Source organism: Aotus nancymaae, unplaced genomic scaffold (assembly GCF_030222135.1).
Source record: "Aotus nancymaae isolate 86718 unplaced genomic scaffold, 86718_ANA_hifiasm-v0.15.2.pri h1tg000016l, whole genome shotgun sequence".
Lineage (NCBI taxonomy): Eukaryota > Metazoa > Chordata > Mammalia > Primates > Aotidae > Aotus > Aotus nancymaae.
In genome coordinates this window covers 36505731-36525130 of record NW_026988428.1, presented here as the reverse complement: position 1 = coordinate 36525130, position 19400 = coordinate 36505731, and the positions used below count along the sequence as shown (strand labels likewise).

The 19400-nt window shown below is 50.2% G+C and overlaps 1 protein-coding gene across 1 annotated transcript; it reads left to right on the top strand.

The window, feature by feature from the left end:
* The first annotated feature begins 6570 nt into the window (after window positions 1-6570).
* On the top strand, window positions 6571-19169 carry KRT77 (keratin 77). The gene is made up of 9 exons (XM_012450270.2): window positions 6571-7143; window positions 12089-12303; window positions 13881-13941; window positions 14529-14624; window positions 15597-15761; window positions 17494-17619; window positions 17732-17952; window positions 18381-18415; window positions 18886-19169. The coding sequence occupies exons 1-9, from the start codon at window positions 6571-6573 to the stop codon at window positions 19167-19169; spliced, it is 1776 nt and encodes a 591-aa protein (XP_012305693.2).
* The last annotated feature ends 231 nt before the right edge of the window (window positions 19170-19400 follow it).

The following is a 19400-nucleotide window of genomic DNA, read 5'->3' as shown; positions in this document are numbered from 1 at the left end:
GTGGAACACCCCTATATCCATCTCTCCCAGGCTACAGGAGCACAGAGGCACCTGGGAATTTCCCATAGGCCTCTTTATTCTTTCTGAATCGGGGGGAGGGTAGCCAAGCTCTAATTCTATCTGTACCACCAACTTTCTGGGGTAATTTTGGCCAAGTACCTGTCTTTGTACCCGTTTCTGCCTTGTAAAATGAAGGACTGGCTGATACTCTCCATCATATGTTTGTGTGATGCTCCTTATGCAGGGAGAAGAGTGGGCTGAGGACGGGGAAGCCAAGGCTTGGAGCTTCTGCTCAGTCCCAAGAGGTTGCTCTCCCTGATATGTGTCACATCACTGCCTCCCTGTATGGACAGGTCAAAAGGCTCTCATTTCAAGGAGATTAAAGGCCCTCATTCCTAGACCAGGGCTGTAGTTCTCCACTCCCTCCTGGGTGAGGACTGGTGAGTGAGAGTCTCCCTCCCCTCCCTTCTTTCTCCCTCCCCTCCCCAGCCCCATGCCCCTGCCACACCTCTGTGATATCCACCCCCAGACCCTGAGAGATGTAGGGTGAGGTGGGGAATAGAGCTTTGGGAGCTGCTCCTGCCGGTCACACCAGCAGCTCTTCTGAACCCTGCTTCTTGCTGCTGTCTGGAACTGTGATCCAGGTGGCTGATAGTTGCTCTGGGCCTCACCCTCTTGGCAGCCCTGTTTCAGTAACTGGGAGACGGGCTGGGTGAGCCGGAGCTTTTAACTAACTTCCTACTTTCCTTTTAAGATGGCAGGTGGGGAGAGGAGGAAGCAGGCACATCTGTCTCCAAGGACCCCATCTCTTCTGCAATACATATAGGTTCCAAAGGGGGAATGCCTGGGTTCAAATCTCCATCCCACTACTTTCATTAGTGTATTCTTGGATGAGATTCTCTTTCCAAGTCTCACTTTCTCCATTTGCAAAATGAACATCACAGTAAGAATATCTTCCTTATGATGGTGGTGTTTAGATTTCACGAGACCTTCCATATTATAGACTCAGCACAGTGCATGGTCCCTGGAAAGCAATGGTGAGGTTCACGATTATTATATGATCATTAGTCCTATCTGTGTCCTAATACTGAATGGCATCTCAAGAGGCCATTTCATTTGTTCTTCTGTTTCCTCTGGCCAGTCGTCCCCAAACTTGCTGCACATTAAAACCACCTTTTAATATTTCTGAAGTCCAGACCATAGCCCCAGACCAGTTAAACTCCACCCCTTAGGGATGGGCCCAGGCACCAGTGATTTTGAAGCTTTCTAGGTGATTCCAATGTGAATGAGTTTAGAAACCGCTGCTCTCTACAGTCTAACCAGCTGAGGAGTTTCTTTTAGGAATGGTGATTTGTCCTGGGAACATTATTTACCCACTAATATTGATCTGAGTTTAAACATTTCTTTTGAGACAAGCAAAATCTCTCATGCTTCACTTTAAGTCAATTTTCTTTTCTTCTGAGGAAGTAGAGAATAGCCATCACCCTCCACCAAAAGCTCAGTTAGTGAGGGTGCCCCTCATCCCCTCCCAAGCCCTTCAAGCAATGGCAGCAGCCCCACAGGGGCCATCAGCTGGCGGGAGGGAGACTAGGGTGTAGGCGTTGGATGCTGAAAGCTGATCATAGCCGGAGATCAAAGAAGCTTTCTAAACTCCGCTGTCTGGGACTTCCTTTTTTATTTTATCACAATGGAATGGAATGGAAATGGCCTCTCATATGCAGCATGAGAGAATATAGAAACCTGGGTGAGTGTTGAACAAATTCCACTCAAAAACATTGCTTGTAGCCTCTGTGACCCAAGCCAATCTCAGGCCTCGGGGTTTCCCAGTTCCTCCCTCGAGGCAAGGGGGCCTCTTCATGGCTCACCCATCCCACCCCCTCATGTGCCCATTCCTTCCTCTAGGTCTTGGCACAAGCAGTTTCTCTGGTCCTTCCCAGTCCCAGGCCCTACCACAGAGCACCCTCCCTACTGGCCTGCAGCACTTCCTTCAAGGTGAGCTTGAACTGGCCTTTGTTTCTGTGAAGACTTCTCTAGCTGCTTCTCTTTCTAAACACTCTCGTCGCACTCTAGGTCTCTATGCTACAGCCATAGTCACACAGTACCACTACTCATAAGAGCAAGCCTTTTCAAATATTTGTTGTCTTCAAGTGTTCTGTTATATTTAGGGGTCAGATGAGTAGGGTTCAGGGAACTCAGTGGTTAGTTCAATCACAAAACTGTACATGGGGGAGCTGGGCTTTACTCCAGGGGCAGTTAATTGTGGGGCCCAAGCTCTTGCTTCTCCCAGCTGTCCATGTGTCTTCACTTTAACTCGGGCAGGTAGGCCTTTGTTATTGGCCCACTCTGCCCAGCAGTTCCATAGGCATCTTTGTGGGAGAAAAGGGGCTCCTGGTCCAAGAAGTTTCATCCCAATGGCAGTCCCATTTTGTTTAGGTGGCAGTAGAGACAGATGCGAAGGGGTTAATTGTATGCATTCATCATGAAGGGGAGGTGGGGTTGAAAGTGAGTGGTACAGCTGGAGAGAGGGAGGTGGGTTCACAGGAAGGGGTGACAGAAGGGACCCCACTTTTATGACTCCTTGGGGTTTACAAAGTGCTCTTCCATATTTGATCTTAGCTAGTCATCACAATCACTCTGCAAAGTTGCTATTTTGTGTATATATGTATTTTGAGATGGAGTCTCCCTCTGTTGCCCAGGCTGGAGTGCAGTGGTGCCATCTCGACTCACTGCAACCTCTGCCTCCTGGGTACAAGTGATTCTCCTGCCTTAACCTCCCGAGTAGCTGGGATTACAGGTGTGCACCATCACATCTGGGTGATTTTTGTATTTTTAGTACAGACGACGTTTCACCATGTTGGCCAGGCTGGTCTCAAACTCCTGACCTCAGGTGATCCACCCACTTCCGCCTCCAAAAGTGCTGGGGTTACAGGTGTGAGCCACTGCACCCAGCTGGCTACTGTCTTCTTTATTTAGAGGCCAGGAAACTGAGGTTCAAGGAATCAAGTGTCCAAGCCATGGGGCTAGGAAGGGGCAGAGGCAGGAGTCAGAGCTGGGTTTCAAGATGCCCAACTCAAGGATCTGTTCACCATAGCACTGCTGTTTCCTGTCTGGGACCTACTGTCCCTTCTCCATTATAACCCCCACTTTCTTGGCCAGATCCCTGCTTCTTTCCCTTGCTCTGTTCTCTCTGCCTCTTTTCTGATGCCTGACTCAGAATCCTGGCTTTCAGGCAGCTTTCTTACACTAACCCTCACCATTCCCAAGCTTCACCTCCTTTTCCTTCCTCTGCTCCTACTGGTTCTCTCCTTTCACTCTGTGTTGGGGGTTAGGCCCTTGCTTCCCTCTCCTACCTTGGGGTTAGGAGTAGGGTTGTGCGGACCATAGGTGCCTAGGACTAGGGTGACCAACTGTTCTGATTTGCCTAGGACTATCTTGGTTTAAGTACTGAAAATCTCAGGCAAAGCAGGGCAGCTGTCATCCTACCAGGTTCTGTGAGCAGCTATTTCTGCTTGTTTAGTGATTCCAGTGCTCTGTGCTTTTTTTCTCCCCATGTGACCTATAGCTTTGAATCCTTGAGAAATAGACCCTTTGGTTCCTTAAGTGTCTGAGACTCTAGAGTAGGCAGCTTGCCTAGGATTACACAGTCAGCAAGCAGCAGGGATTCTGCCTATAAATTTGAGACTCAGTCTCTCCTCTATCCCACAGTGTCTCCTGGATGACCCACTAAACAGATACTGAGTACGGAATGCAGAGGTTCATGAGAAGAGGGTGCGGAAGCTTGGAGCTGCCCTCGGAGCCTTTCCCTGCCCTAGGATGACTTCTCGCTGTGGCTCCCCACACAGCTCTTGTTTCTACCACCTGTTCTTCCTCTCCTCTATCGGGATTTCTGCCACAACTTTTTTTTTTTTTTTGTGACGGAGTTTCACTCTTTGGCCCAAGCTGGAGTACAATGGTGTGATCTCAGCTCACTGCAACTTCCGCCTTCTGGTTTCAAGCGATTCTCCTGCCTCAACCTCCTGAGTAGCTGGGATTACAGGCGCCTGCCATCATGCCCAGCTAATTTTTGTAGTTTTAGTAGAGACAGGGTTTCACCATGTTAGTCAGGCTGGTCTTGAACTCCTGACCTCGTGATCCACCTGCCTCGGCCTCCCAAAGTGCTAGGATTACAGGCGTGAGCCACCGCACCCAGCCCTGCCACAACTTTTACAAAAATATTTATGGCAATGAACATAAAGGAAAAGGACATTTAAAATACAAGAAAAATTCAGCCGGGCGAGGTAGCTCATGCCTGTAATCCCAGCACTTTGCGAGGCGTCGGCGGGGGTGGGGCGTGGATCACCTGAAGTCAGGAGTTCTAGACCAGCCTGGCCAACATGGTGAAACCCCGTCTCTACTAAAAATATAAAAAATTAGCCAGGAATGGTCGTGGGCACCTGTAATCCCAGTTACTTGGGAGGCTGAGACGGGAGAATCACTTCAACCCAGAAGGAGGAGGTTACATGGAGCCGAGATTGTACCACTGTACTCCAGACTGGGCAACAGTGAGAGACTCCGTCTCAAAAAACAAAAACAAAAACAAAAGCAACTAGGAAAACTCCTCCCACAGTCTCTAAATAAATCAACTCACTTTCTAGTTACTTTGAAAGTCTGTCTCATTTATTTATTTTTTTGAGAGAGGGTCTCACTCTGTTGCCCAGGCTGGAGTGCAGTGGCACAATCAGGGCTCACTGCAGCCTTCACTTCCCAGGCTCAAGCAACCCACCTGCCTCAGCCCCCCGACCCCTGGGATCTGGGACTATAAGCATGTGCTACCATACCTGGTTAATTTTTTGTATTTTTAGTAGAGATGGGATTTCACCATATTGCCCAGGCTGGTTTTGAACTCCTGGGCTCAAGTGATCCGTCTCCTTGACCTCCCACAGTGCTGGATTACAGGAATGAGCTATTGTGCCTGGACTTATCTGCATTCTTAATTCTTATGAGTTCACAGCATAGACTCCATCATGTAGTCTACCCTTTCCCTTTAACATGGTACATAGTATCACATATGGCCCAACTGCTGCATAGTCACCAACAAGAATATTTCAAATTATTGTATCCAACTGGGCAAGCCATCACTTAGCCATTTTTCTGAGGGTGGGCATTTCTTCCCCAAGTTAAAAAAATTATGATTACACTTTGGATGAAAGCCACAGCTACTTGAGTCCAGAGGGAAAACACACATTTTTTTTTTTTTTTTTTTTTTTTTTTTTGGCAGATGCTGATGCTCAATGAGTGAGCTTCCCCCCAGGATGCTGTCTGGGAAGTGCTTGTCAAACTGTGGGCACAGATCACCGCAGGTCTGCGGCGCTTTGTTATTGCCTTGTGGTAAGCACAGAATTTGAGAGTAACCATTTAGAAATTTATTATTACTGTTGCTATTTTTAGCAGTTAAACAATGTTTTGTTTGCTGAATCTAAAAATTAAGAAAATTGGGGTTTGGATTTTGTGTGTGTGTGTATATATATATATATATATATATATATATATGTCCTGGGACTTTAGGAAATAATTTACCTCATTTGGGCTTCAATTTGTCTTTTTGCAGGGATTTAATTCTATCATTTCCTTTTGGCAGGAAAGGAGATTTTATATATATATATATATATATACACACATATATTTTAAATTGTCTTTAAGAGGTAATTCATTTAATTCTATTTTACAAAAGTATTACCTATAAAGGACCAGAAATGATAAAACAGAAAGAGAGATAGTTAGGGATGGTCTGTCTTCCGGTCTAGAAGACAGTATTAGGTACTGGTAGATGCTCAACAAATCTCAGCCGCAGACTTTTGGTGCTGAAGGACCTGGTGTGGTCTTGTGTTTGAGGAGTCTGAGGCTTATTAAGCAACGTACAACATGAATGACCTTGGCAGAATCCGTGGGCCTCCACTTGTACTCAGTGGCCACAATACTGCACTTGCATGTGATAACACTTGGGGTGCGCATGGTGATGACAGTTGCAGGGAGCAGAAGCAGTGTGTGGGGAGATTGGAACAAAACTTTTGCCCCACCGGGACAATGCTATGACAGAAAGTATCTCCACCTTTGTCCCAGCTGTGGTCCTGAAGTCTCTAGACACCATCTAACTTTGCCCCAGATCTCCCAGGCACACCCTAGAAACAAACAACTCAATGGTGGAGTTCCTTAGGAAGAGATGAACTGATGACTTGGGGGGGAAATCTGTATAGGAGTTCCCAGCAACAAGATCCTGAGAGATTGTTGCACTCTGATCTCTAAATGGCAGGAGATGAATGATAAATGATCGAGTTGGGGAAGTTTGTCTGCAATCTAATTCCTGCAACTCATAGGTGTGAGGTTTTAAACAGATGTTGCTGGCAGGCAAACTAAACATTAATACTCCCCTTTCAGGATTCTAAAGGTGCCCAGCCCAGCAATGTGTGTGTGTATATATAGAGATGGAGCCAGATCCCTTCCAAAAGAGTCAGAGCTCCTTTCCTCTCTGGTCTCTGCCTCCTTCCTGCCAGACTCTTTCTCTTGTCTGCTTCTCTGGATGCTCCAGCAACCATGAGCCGCCAATTTAGTTCTCAGTCCGCGTTTAGCTCAAGAAGCAGGCGGGTTTATAGTGCCAGCTCTTCTGCAGCCTCTGGTGGTGGGAGTCGGGCTGTGGGTTCTGTATGTCATGCTCAAGGGAGGTGCGGTGGTGGCGGATATGGGAGCCATGGAAGGGGGTTTGGCTCTAGGAGCCTCTACAATCTGGGTGGCAGTAAAAGCATCTCCATTAATCTAGTGGGGAGGAGCGCCAGTGGTTTCCGCCAGGGTTGGGGATCAGGAGGATTTGGAGGGGGCAGAGGCTTTGGGGTTGGCAGCATTGGGGCTTGTGGCTTTGGAGGGGGTGGCTTTGGAGGTGGTGGCTTTGGAGGAGGTGGTTCTGGGGGTGCTGGATTTGGGGCTAGCAATTTTGGGCTTGGGGGATTTGGTCCTTCTTGTCCTCCTGGGGGCATCCAAGAGGTGACTGTTAACCAGAGTCTCCTAGAGCCACTTCACCTGGAGGTGGACCCGGAAATTCAGAGGATCAAGACCCAGGAGCGGGAACAGCTTGTGGTTCTCAACAACAAGTTTGCCTCCTTCATTGACAAGGTGAGCACCACAGGGGCAGGGAGGGTCTTTAGTCACTGACCAATGACTGAGAGGGATTGCACCCTGCCACTTCTCACCACATCGTGCTGCTTCAGCTTGGTGGTGATACCTGGGACCTTAGGAAATAATTTACCTCATTTGGGCTTCAATTTATCTTTTTGCGGGGATTTAATTCTATCATTTCCTTTTGGCAGGAAAGGAGATAAGCAGTGTAAAAATACTCAATGGATACATGGTGTAGTACCCTCATTCTCATTCACAATTGTTAATTTTCCATCCACCCATCCACCCACGCACCCATCTATCCATCCATACCCATCCACACAATACATTTACACACACACACACACACACATACTCATCCATCCGTTCACTCATTCTTCAATCTATTCATCCATCCATCCACCCACCCACCCATCCACACAATCCATTTACACACACACACAGTTATTCGTTCATTCACTCATCCATTAATCCACCCAACTATCTGCCCATGCATCCATCCACCCATCCAGCCCACAAATATTTTCTAGATAGGCCAGACACTGTGCCAAGTGCTACAGGTGACTAGGACACAGGTCCTACCACCAAGGAGCCCACATCTAAAGGGGAGAGAATTACAACAGTGTGTGGGACGTGTGTGAATAGGGGTAGTACTCTCTGGGCCATGGTAGTTCAAAGGAGGGTCTCTGCCTGCTAAGTCTGGAAGGTCGGGGAAGAGTTAAATGTGTTCTTAGGGCAGAGGGGATTTTCAGGCAGAAGGACCAGGAGGCACGAACGTGTGACACCTGTAGAGAATTTCAAACGGTTACAATTCCTGGAGAAAATGGCATACCAGGGGGCGCAGGAGAGAAGTGGAGATAAAGCCACAGAGCCAGGGCAGGAGAAGCAGACAGGGCACTGTGAATGCCCCGGTGGTGGGTATCTCTCTGGGCTAAAGCCAATAGCATGCAATACGGGGTTCTGTCTGAGTTCTCCCTTTTAGCTCATCAAGGGCCAAGGATGGGCCAGATGGGGACACAGAAGCCCCTGTCCCTAGTTCCCCATTGAAACTTCAAATTAGGTACCAAGCAGCAGCAGAGACTGGTGAACTAGCCATGGTGAAGACCGACCCTAACATCTCGTTTTGTCTGGAGGTTGAGGCATAGTGGTCACTGGTACCTCCCCAGGATGAACTTTGCCTTCAGGGATGCAGTGGGAAACCCCATGGAGCACCAGGGCTGCTTGCACACTCAGTGACTTGCCCTCAGTCCCCACAGGAGTTCAGTGCTGAGGCCAGAGCTTGACCTGTGGCCTGACTGCAGGGTAGCTGTGGCCAGAGGCCATGCTGGGTGGCAGGGCAGACCTCTGATACCTGGGCAGATGCTGGGGATGGGGCAGTGTGTGAGCGGGTGGAGGAGGGTGATTGTGCTGAGGCCCAGAGGCTACTGAAAAGGAGCACAACACAGCAGTGTGCTCTCGTGACTTCTGATCATGCTGCATGGGATATTTGGCTAAGTATCACCACACTTCAGGCACAGGCAGAGGTCAGAGGGTTTCACTGGAGCAAGGAGTCGCTACTGGGAGGTCACGGCTGGGCCAAGAGAGGAGCAAGGAGAAGAGAAGGCTGGGAAATGACCAGAGGCCACTGGCAACTGACCTCCTGAGGCTCATCCGATGATGGCCCCTGCCATGAACAGGGTGTCTACCAGTTGTATAGCATGGGGCAGAGGGCAGAGGCTAACGTGCAAGAGATCTTGGCCTCCTGTCCTTCTAAGGGCATGGCCTATGATGACTGTGAGGAGAGGCTCCTCAGCCAGGTGGGCTGTGGCTTCGCTGGAAGGGAGAAGCCTTCTATGACAGGTGACTTCTGACTCTGCTTTCCAAACTAGTCTTCTTACTTTCGCCCTTGACCCTGTATAGCCTATTCTTGACTCTGCAGCAGAGCCGTCCTTTATAAGCTTGTCACACGGCTCTTCCACTGGAACCCTTCAATGCCTTCTTGTCTCAATTGGAAGAAAAGCCCACATCATACAAGGCCCTATATTATCTGCCCTTCAACTCACAGCTGCTGCTAACCCTGCACTTGCATTTGTGGAATCAAATCACATTGCCCTCCCTGGGTGGAACCGCTTTCAGGCTGCAATGGCTAGCGAGCAGAGTGAGGCCTGGAAAATAGCCCCAGGCTGCCAACTCATTGCTGTCTGCAGTATCCTGTGCCCCTCTGCCTCCTCTCCTGCTCTCCTCTCGCTCACCAGCATCCAAGGCTCAGTTCTGTCTCCAGGTCTTTGCACTTGCTGTTCCCTCTGCTTGGAACTCTTCCCCTCAAAGAGAGGCCCAGCTTCCTCTCTCACCTCCTATGGGTCTTTGCTCAGATGCTACAGTTTCAATGGGGTCCTTCTTGACCATCAGCTCTGCGTTCCTATGCCTCAGCCCTGTGTTACTCCATAGTCCCTGTAGCCCTGTGAGGCACTGTGTTTTTTGCATGATTATTTTGTTACAGTTATCCTCTAAATAGAATATGAACTCGTAGAAAGCAGGGATTTTGTCTGTTTTGTTTATTACCGAATCCCTAGCACCCAGAATAGTGCCTGGCACATGAGAAATGCTCAATAAATAGTTGCTGGATGACAAATTGGGTCAGCCCCTCAGGGGTCAGGGCTGGGTGCTCAGAGAGTGAATATGGAGCCAAAGGCTTTCTAGAACCAGTGACAAGGGGACAGGGCCTCAGGAAGGAAAGGAGGGGCCCAGCTTTTCCCCCTGGACACTGGTCTGGCCTTGCTCAGCTGACCCTTAGGCCTCTATGCCAGGGGTGGCGAGTGGCCTGGAGAGCCCACAGCAGCAGGCAATTCTAAAACCTCAGCACTTCATGAGTGCACAGCACTTTTTGTCTTCTCTGTGTTGGGTGTTGTGTGTCCGTGGGTCCACTGTGTCCTCTGAAGAACAAAGTAGACATAGGCCTGCCCTCATGGGGTCCCAGTGCAGCCTGGGACACAGATGCTCACACACTGCCACATGACGGCAGGTCTCAGAGGATCTAGAAAGGGAAGGAACAAGGGGCTGCCAAAGGGACACACTGGTGGGGTGCCATCTCAACTGAGGGCTAAGGGTGAGTAGGAGTTTGCTGGGCAGAGTTGGGAAGAACTGGGATGCTGGGGGCACTGGGAGGTCCCTGTGCAGGGGAGGGCACTGGGAGGTCCCTGTGCAGGGGAGGCCACTGAAGTAGAGGGTGGGTGAGAAGGCAGCTCAGCGGCATGCTTCATCCCATCTGTGCTAGCTGAGCTGCCCTTGAGTTTTGCTGGTGGGACACAGACCAGGAGTGTTTTGAGGAACCTGGGAAAAAAACACAATGGCTTTCACTGATTGTCCTGTGGTTAAGGTACTCCCTGTAGCCAGACTCTGCATTTGCAGTTTGGGTGGCCTGATGGGAACCACAATGTCTTCTATGAGCTCCTGGGATATTGCGGGTAGGTACCTGGGCTACAGCCAGCGCACTCAGAGTTGTCTCACTGCTCCCTCATTGTTTTATGTGGAGACTCTCCACGGGACCACAAGATTCTTTCTTTTGGTCCCTACAACGCCACTGCCACTGAGCACAGTGAATGAGTTCCGAATGGTTTTCTCCACTCCCTGGGAGTGCCACCACAGAGTAAAAATAGAGAGTGGCAGGATTTTCTCATGGTGTTGTAAGCTCTGCTGACAAGCCTGGGAGAGCTGCTTGCCTAATCTCTTGCTTTGATAAGGCTAACAAAAATGAGCCATGGGAGATGGTGTTGTCTGCAAACATTTTCCAGCCTAGAGTCAGAATCCAAAGGGAGCTAACTAGCGTTGGCCCCTCAGACGGGCAGAGTCTCAAGGGCCGGGGAACTTGGGGGACCCTCATTAGTGTCACATAGGAAGGGAGTGTCTTCAGGGTTCCATTCTGACCACACAAAGCAGCGGGTTTGCCCCTTTGCACGTGCCCGGGGAGGCACTGGTATAAAGGAATCAGATTGTGGAGGGTGTGTGTTTTTGTGTGTGCGCTCCCGTGTGCACCCGAGCAGAATCCAGAGGCTGCACCACTGCTTCTACTGACCACCGTCAGGGCATTGGAGCGGAGGCTCCACAGCATGTAACCAGCAAAGGAAAGGTGGACGCTTGCTGGTCATTACCATGTGAAGGACAAGCCATGCACTTTGCACAGCCGGTCACCTCACTGGACCCCATATCTGACCTTCGTATCCACAGTTTTGGGAGAAGAGGAGGTGAAAATACCGGGTGGTGTCCACTCTCCATTTCCCGGGAAATAAAAAAGTGGGTAGTCCTCAAACACCTGAAAACCCAAAGTCCTCACTTTGGGGCACTTGAACGTATTAGACTTAAAAAAAAAATGAGAACATTTGCCTTAAAATTCTGTCTTAATTATAAAAGTATTTAAATGAGTTACTTTCCTGACAAACATCTTGGCAGACAGCAGCGGTGGTGGCGGCTGCAGGGCAGGGGCACCCAAGCAAGTTTGCTCAGGAATTCGCTTGATGTTCTAAGCCAAATTGATCCTCCTCTCTTCTTTCTTCCTCTCCTCTATCACATAAAGCATTTTGACCACAAAGTGAAAGGAGACCTTGGGCTTGCCAGTGTCTCAGATGCTCCGAAACACCATTTCCTTAGGTTGGCATGGATAAATTGAGTGTGGAGGCTGAGCGCTCTGTGATGTAAATGAAGGCACACTGTTGCGGGCGATTTACCTTTAAAACCAGAGCGAGTTTAGTGTCAATTTTAGGCAAGTTGACCTTACAGCCATTGACTGTCAGAAACCACATCGCCCTCTGTGAGTCTCGATCCCAGAGAAAAGGAAGCTCTCTGATCTTTGGAGGGGCCATCCTGATTCTCTGAGGTCTGGATGTGTTGTGGGGCTATGGATCTCGCTACTTATCGGGGAGCTGCTCTGACCCCTGGCCTGGGGTGGACTGGGGTCTCTTGCTCTTAGGTGCGATTCCTGGAGCAGCAGAACCAGGTCCTACAAACAAAATGGGAGTTGCTGCAGCAGGTGAACACCTCAACTCGGACCAACAACCTGGAGCCGCTCTTGGAGAGCTACATCGGTGACCTGCAGAGGCAGGTGGATTTTCTCAATGCGGAGCGGATGCGCCAGAACACGGAGGTCGGGAGCATGCAGGATGTCGTGGAGGACTACAAGAGCAAGTGAGACTCCAGGCAGGGCAAAGCAGGGGAGAAGAAGCATGGCCGGAAACTGGTCACAGGGGCAAGACACTCTGCTTCAGTGTTTATGTGTAAGGGTGTGGCAGGGAGGGGGGAGGGCAGGGCATGCAGGCTTTCCACTGCACAACTGCAGGAGGCGCTGTTTTGTATGTGGCAACCCAGGTAGAATGATATTGGGGGCCCACTGTCAATAGTATTGGGTGGGGAGGGGCAGGATAGCTTCATGGAGGTTGGAGCCAAATAAGCCTGAGTTGCAGTGTGCGCTCTGCCACTTACTAGCTGCCCACAAATTCATCTTTTTAGCCTCTGGTTTTCACATTAGTGATGTGGGAATAGCAAGACCCTCCCTTGTTGGATTGTTGTGGGTAGATCTGTGGTTCTCAAACTTGAGCATGCCTCAGTTTGCTGGAATCAAATTGCTGGGCTCTGCCCCTCGAGTTTTTCATTCAGCAGATCCGGGATGGGGCAAGAATGTTTTTATTTCTCACGTTTCCAAGTGATGCTGATGCTCGTCGATTCGGGACCACACTTTGAGAACTGCCGGTTTGAATGAAATGATGTTTAATAAGTTCTTAGTCCTGTGCCTGCACACCCCTAGCAGTCAATAAACACTTGCTATTATGACTACAAACAGTAGGGGTGACAGGAGTTGTTGAATTCCACATCAGCTGCTCCTGGGCTGTGCAGGCAGCCGAGCCTCTCCCTCCCTCTGCTTCCCCACGTGGGGCACAGGGTGCTACTCTCCCATCACCTTGGCAGGCTTACTGTGTCGTGCCAGTGGAGGTCCAAGTGTGTGTGAGTCAACAAGGGAGCAATGAAATCCACACTGGAGGTGCTGGTGCGGGGCAGGGTGCAGAATTATAGGTTAAATTTTTTCTCTTTAAAATTATTTAGTAAAGGCCGGTCTCAGTGGCTCACGCCTGCAATCCCAGCACTTTGGGAGTCCAAGGCGGGTGGGTCATGAGGTCAGATCAAGATCATCCTGGGCAACACAGTGAAATCCCGTCTCTACTAGAAATACAAAAAATTAGCTGGGTGTGGTGGCGGGCGCCTGTAGTCTCAGCTACTCGGGAGGCTGAGGCAGGAGAATCACTTGAACCTGGGAGGCAAATGTTGCAGTGAGCCGAGATTGCACTGCTGCACTCCAGCCTGGCCTGCAAGAGTAAAACTCTGTCTCAAAAAAAAAAAAAAAAAAAAAAAATTAGTAAAAGTGGTTGTGATTTCACGTTCTCAATTTTAAAGAATGAATGAGTTTGACACATTTACAAAGGTAAAACATTAAAATAAAAAGACATTCCAGGGACATTCTCTGTGGCTCTGGGTTTTCCATGTTGGCCTGAGGTCCCCTCTGTTGGCCCAGAGACCCAGGAGTTCGTTGGCTCTGCTCTCATCCATGAGAGCGCCAGCCTCTGGCAATGGACAGCCAGCACCTTTAGCAGGGTTCTCTGAGTCCAGGACAGCAAAGGTTTGGGGAAGTCCAAGCTTTCTGCTGAGAGGAGAAACCTCAGTCAGCCAAGGTCAGCTTGCAGCCTGTCTGTGTTCCTTGCCTCCCCCGACAGGTATGAGGACGAAATCAACAAGAGGACTGGCAGTGAGAATGACTTTGTCGTCCTGAAGAAGGTGAGGGAAAGAGGCATCCCAAGGGTGGCTGTGGACCCAGGAGGCTGAGGGGAGTGAGGAATCCCTGTGGGATGCTCTGTAACAAGGGCAGGGTGGCCTCTGGGGCCAGCTTGCCGTGCGTGATGCCTGAATGCAGAGCCCTTACACTGGAACCCACACTGATAATGACTCTTTAGGAAGCCTTGAGTTCTTATCTCTCTGGGGTCCTGAAAGTGAAATTAAGTGAAATGGCCAGTTTGGATGAAATGATGCTTAATAAGTTCTTAGTATTGTGCCTGCACACCCCAGCAGTCAATAAACACTAGCTATTGTGACTACAAACACTTTTGAGTGTTAGTTATTTGTGGTCTTGGGACATGGAGAAGGACCTGGGGTGTTGGGTGTGACTAACTGGGATGTGGAGTTGGTGTCACATCTCCTGGCCAGGAAAGCTGGGACTTGTGAGTCCTTTATTTGAGAGAGATGATGAGTTTTTTAAGTAAGGAAATAAACCCAGAGTGGCTCTGCTACTTGTGTGAGCCGCCCAGTGAGCCGGTGGCAGGGAATGCCCGGGCAATAAAGTCAAACTGTTTCTGCCTGTTATTCAGGATGTGGATGCCGCTTATGTGAGCAAAGTGGACCTGCAGTCCAGGGTGGACACTCTGACTGGGGAGGTCAATTTCTTGAAACATTTATTTCTGACGGTGAGTGAAGCCTTTATAAGAACCCCCTTTCTTTTCTCACATCTCACAAGGAGTATGGGCTGTAAGGGGAGGCCTGAAACTCAACACTACCCACTAGGGACTCATCTCCCCAGGTACCCTGACTCTGTGGGCCTGGAGTCAGCCATCCTCTCCACCCCTGTCCTCAGAATCCCCAGGTTGGGGTCATGGAGATGGAAGGCTGGGAGAATCCTGAGTTAGGTGGAGGTGAAACTGTCCCTGGTTCATGGCTTCCCATCTGTCTGGGAAATCAACAAGACATATAGGGGCAAAACCAACCAGAAATCTTCATTAATTCTGGGGAGTTGATGGAGCTGTTAGGGAACTCTGTGGGAGGTGACAGTGTGAGTCTTACAGGGAGCGGATCCTGACCTTAGTGATGAGGGATCAAACGCTCCGTCACTCAGCACTCTTTTGCCTGTGTCTAACTTGGGGGTTCCTGCTCTGGGCCAGATGCTGTGTTAGAGGCTTATGTTATGGGTATCTCCATTCTACAGATGGGAAAACTAAGGCACTGAGGGACTAAATTACTCGCTTGGTTACCTAGCTAGTCAGTGGTAGAGCCAAGACTCAGAAGTCCAAGTGGTTCCCCAACTGGAGTCCATTCTACTGCCTCGGTGAGCCCATGTGGTTTTGAGGAGCAAGCATGTCTGCCAAGGGGCCCAGCTTGTGATGGCGGCCAAGTCAGGGCAAGGCAGAGTAGGGGCTGCAGGAGAGGTGGGATGGAGAGATGGTATCTGAAGGGCTCCGGGTTCAGGCTCCTTCCTTCCCCCTGGAGGCAGTTAAGACTGTCCCCATGATCTCTCATTGCACACAACAATTTCAAGAGCGTTTCCCCAAGACTACCTGGTCCAGGCTTCTGGCTTCCTCCAAGAGCCTTGAGGGAGCAGCAGAGGAAAACTGAGGCCCCCCGAGGAGAATGGAAGGAGTCAGCCTGTGCGCCATGCCTTGCAGGAGTTGTCTCAGATGCAGACTCACATCAGTGACACCAATGTCATCCTGTCTATGGACAATAACCGCTCCCTGGACCTGGACAGCATCATTGATGCAGTGCGGATCCAGTACGAGCTGACTGCACAGAGGAGCAAGGATGAGGCTGAAGCTCTGTACCAGACCAAGGTGGGTGTGGCCCCCAGACCTGGCGCCCGGAAAAACAGATTCTTCCCAGAATTGTCTTTCTCTTATTGCATTGTCTTTCTCTCATTTCTAAAGTAAAATATGTTTGTTATACAAATTCTAGAAATGACATGTAAAGATTACCCATCTCTCAGTACCACTATTAATATGTTAGTATCTCTTCTACCAGTTCTTCGTTGCCATTAGGCTGGTGCAAAAGTAATTGAGGTTCTTACCATTACTTTTAATTAAAAGTAAACGTTTATTGAGAACTCATATATGTCAGGCACTGCACAAAGTGCTTTACATAATACATATTATTTCATTTAATCCTTACAACAACCAATGAGATAAGAATTTCATTATCACCATTTTAGAATAGATAATATAGAGTTTGAGATTACTTAATTTCCCTAAGGCCTTGAAGCTAGTAAATGGCAGAGCCAGAGCTTAATTAAACTCGGGCGTGTGTCTACAAACCCATTCCCCTCACCACTAGAATGATTTTTATTCTTTTTAAAATAATGTTATCCATTAAAATATACTTTTTAAAAACGTTTTTTCTCTCTCTTTCTTTTCTTTTTTTTTGAAATGGAGTCTCGCTCTGTCTCCCAGGCTGGAGTGCAGTGGAGCGATCTCGGCTCACTACAACATTTGCCTCCTGGGTCCAAGCGATTCTCCTGCCTCAGCCTCCGGAGTAGCTGGGATTACAGGCGCACCACCACACCAAGCTAATTTTTGTATTTTTAGAAGAGATGGTGTTTCGCCATGTTGGCCAGGCTGTGCTTTCCCTTTTACTTATCGCATATGGATACCTTTCTGTGACACTAAACAATCTGCCACATTTTTAACAGCCTGGCATTATGCTGTAAGACTACACTCTCCCTTCTTAGATCAACCTCTATGTGGCTAAGTTGCTAGGCACATTGTTGGTTACTTCTTTACCATAAACTGACCTGGATCTTTTTGGATGGTGAAGCCTCTGGTTGAAAGGGCCTGGCTGACAGTCCAGTCACTGAATTCTGAACAACAAGCACTTGATGATTGGCTTTTAGATGATCTGTGGCCAACTCCAATCCTGGTTGACCTCTGTCCCACTGTCCTGCAGACAGTGTTCTGGAGTGGAATGGATTTTGGGGTTAGACTGGGAGGTGGATGGCCAACAGTGAAAACAGCAGAATGCAGATTCCCTCGAGTTGACGCTGCCCCCACCCGCTTCAGAGTCCTGTCCTGGGGATGGAGTTTTGATTGATGGGACAATACAAACCCAGAAACAGAGATGGAGGGGAAATGAGACGGAATGTGGAGCAGGTGGAGGGCCTCTGAGCACATGAGGTCCTGCCTGACTGCTAGGGAGATCATCCTGGAAAAAGCCTGGAAGGTATGGCGGGGTGGAAAGAGTGAGGGAGTCTCAGTGTGGGTAAGGAGCAGCGTGAAGGCTTAGATGTGTGAAAAGGAGGTAGAAAGGGCATCACAAAGCAGATTTGTCTGGCTGGGATGAGAGTCTGCCCAGAGACTGATGGGAAAGCAGGAGGCTGGGCATGATGTGCATGTGTACATGTGTTTGCAGCTCGGGTGAGGGAGGTTTGGTATAGCTTGGAGTGTGTATGTGAGGCCCACTTCAGCTCAAGGTGGGTGGGAATCTCCTAGGGAAGAGCAGCCCAGACCTCCTCCCTCCTGGAGGGGCTTGTGATGGGCAGCACATGCTGATCATGATGCTGCCTTTGGCCCCTAGTACCAAGAACTCCAGATCACAGCAGGGAGACATGGAGATGACCTGAAGAACAGCAAGATGGAGATTGCAGAGCTCAACCGCACGGTCCAAAGGCTGCAGGCAGAGATCAGCAGCATAAAGAAGCAGGTAGGATGGTGCTCAGGGAGGGCTGACCAGGCCCTGTGCCTCCCACAACACCTGGCCAAATTGGGCTCTGGAAACACAACCCCAAAATGGTCTCCAACTGTCTCTGGAGCAGATCGAACAGATGCACTCGCTCATTTCGGATGCCGAGGAGAGAGGTGAGCGGGCCCTCCAGGATGCGCGGCAGAAGCTGCAGGACCTGGAGGAGGCCCTGCAGCAGTCCAAGGAGGAGCTGGCCCGGCTGCTGCGTGACTACCAGGCCATGCTGGGGGCCAAGCTGTCCCTGGATGTGGAGATCGCCACCTACCGCCAGCTGCTGGAGGGCGAGGAGAGCAGGTGGGTCCAGCAGCTGTGTTCCTGGGGCCAAGGCTTGATATGCACCCACAAAGCTGTGGGACTGGCAACTTGGAGAAAAGATGAACCCCATCTTTTTGGGAAGATTGGTAGCCCAGGGTGAACAGAAACATTCAAATTAGGGACAGAGGCTGTGTGAGTGGGCAGGGTGGGGAGAAGTCATTCCTCCTCCTTGAAGTAGAATGTCGTTATACCCCAACCCAAGCCACTGAAGCTGGGTATTCACCCCAATGCTAAAAGGCTTCATGAAAACGCTGAAAATTCTCTCCGCCCCACTGGCTTCCTGACCTCTGCTTATGCACACAAATTTCCCTAAGGCTTGGGGACACCTCTGCTCTGGATGTCCTTGGGCCACTGCTTTCTCTCCCCAGGCCCTGTAGGTCTGGCTGACCCTTGCTTTGGTTTTACAGGATGTCAGGAGAGCTGCAGAGCCACGTGAGCATCTGTAAGTAGCAGAGCCCAGGGACAGAGAGAGGCTGGCGGTGCCGGGTGGAGGGAGGGCGGGAGGTGACCAGCAAAGAACTGAAAGTCTGGCATTTTGGTTTCCAGTCCTGTACAACAGACATCAAAGTAAGTAAGTGTAATGGCAAAGCTTGGAAGAATTCATTCGAAATAAATGGTTATGATTTCAGGTCTGCTTAATTGTTATGATGCCCAGGAATCAGCAGTGGCTAGAACTCTTTAGGGTGCATACTCAATAAACAATGAAAATGTGTTGCTGAGAGGCACCCTGGCATCCCTTTGTAGTGTGAAGAATACTTTTCAAGTGGGAACACTTTCAACTTTCAATGCATCGGTTTGCAAGTCGATGCCACGGGTGATCGAGGATGGAGGAGGCTGCAGGTGCAGGGGCGGGTGCAGGCGGGGGCCCTGCGCGGTCCCTCTGACTCCGGGTGCACGGTCCTCTCCCCACAGCGGTGCAGAACAGCCAGGTGAGCATCAGCGGCGGCGCGGGAGGCGGCGGCAGCTACGGCCCAGGAGGCTACGGCGGCGGCAGCGGCGGGGGCTATGGCGGGGGCAGCTCCCGCGGGGGCGGCGGAAGAAGTTACGGCGGAGGCGGCTCACGAGGAGGCAGTGGAGGCGGTTACGGAAGCGGTGGCGGGGCCTACGGAGGGAGCAGCAGAAGCGGCCGCGGGTCCTCGCGCGTGCAGATCATCCAGACCTCCACCAACACCTCCCACAGGCGGATCCTGGAGTAGCGGCCTCGCTCCGCTCCGGCCACACCTCGCGCCTGCACCCGCGCCCCCCTCTCCTCAAGCCCCTCCTCTCCACGCCCTTCCCGACCCCCTCTCGTTCCCTTTTCTTGGTGGGTCTCAACAATTTTGCCAATAAATTCGACTCTAATGGGGAAGCAGGGTGGGTAAGTCCAAACAGCCGCTCTCTCTTTGGAGGGCACTGGCTTGCAGTCGGCGTCACAGCTAGGCACATTC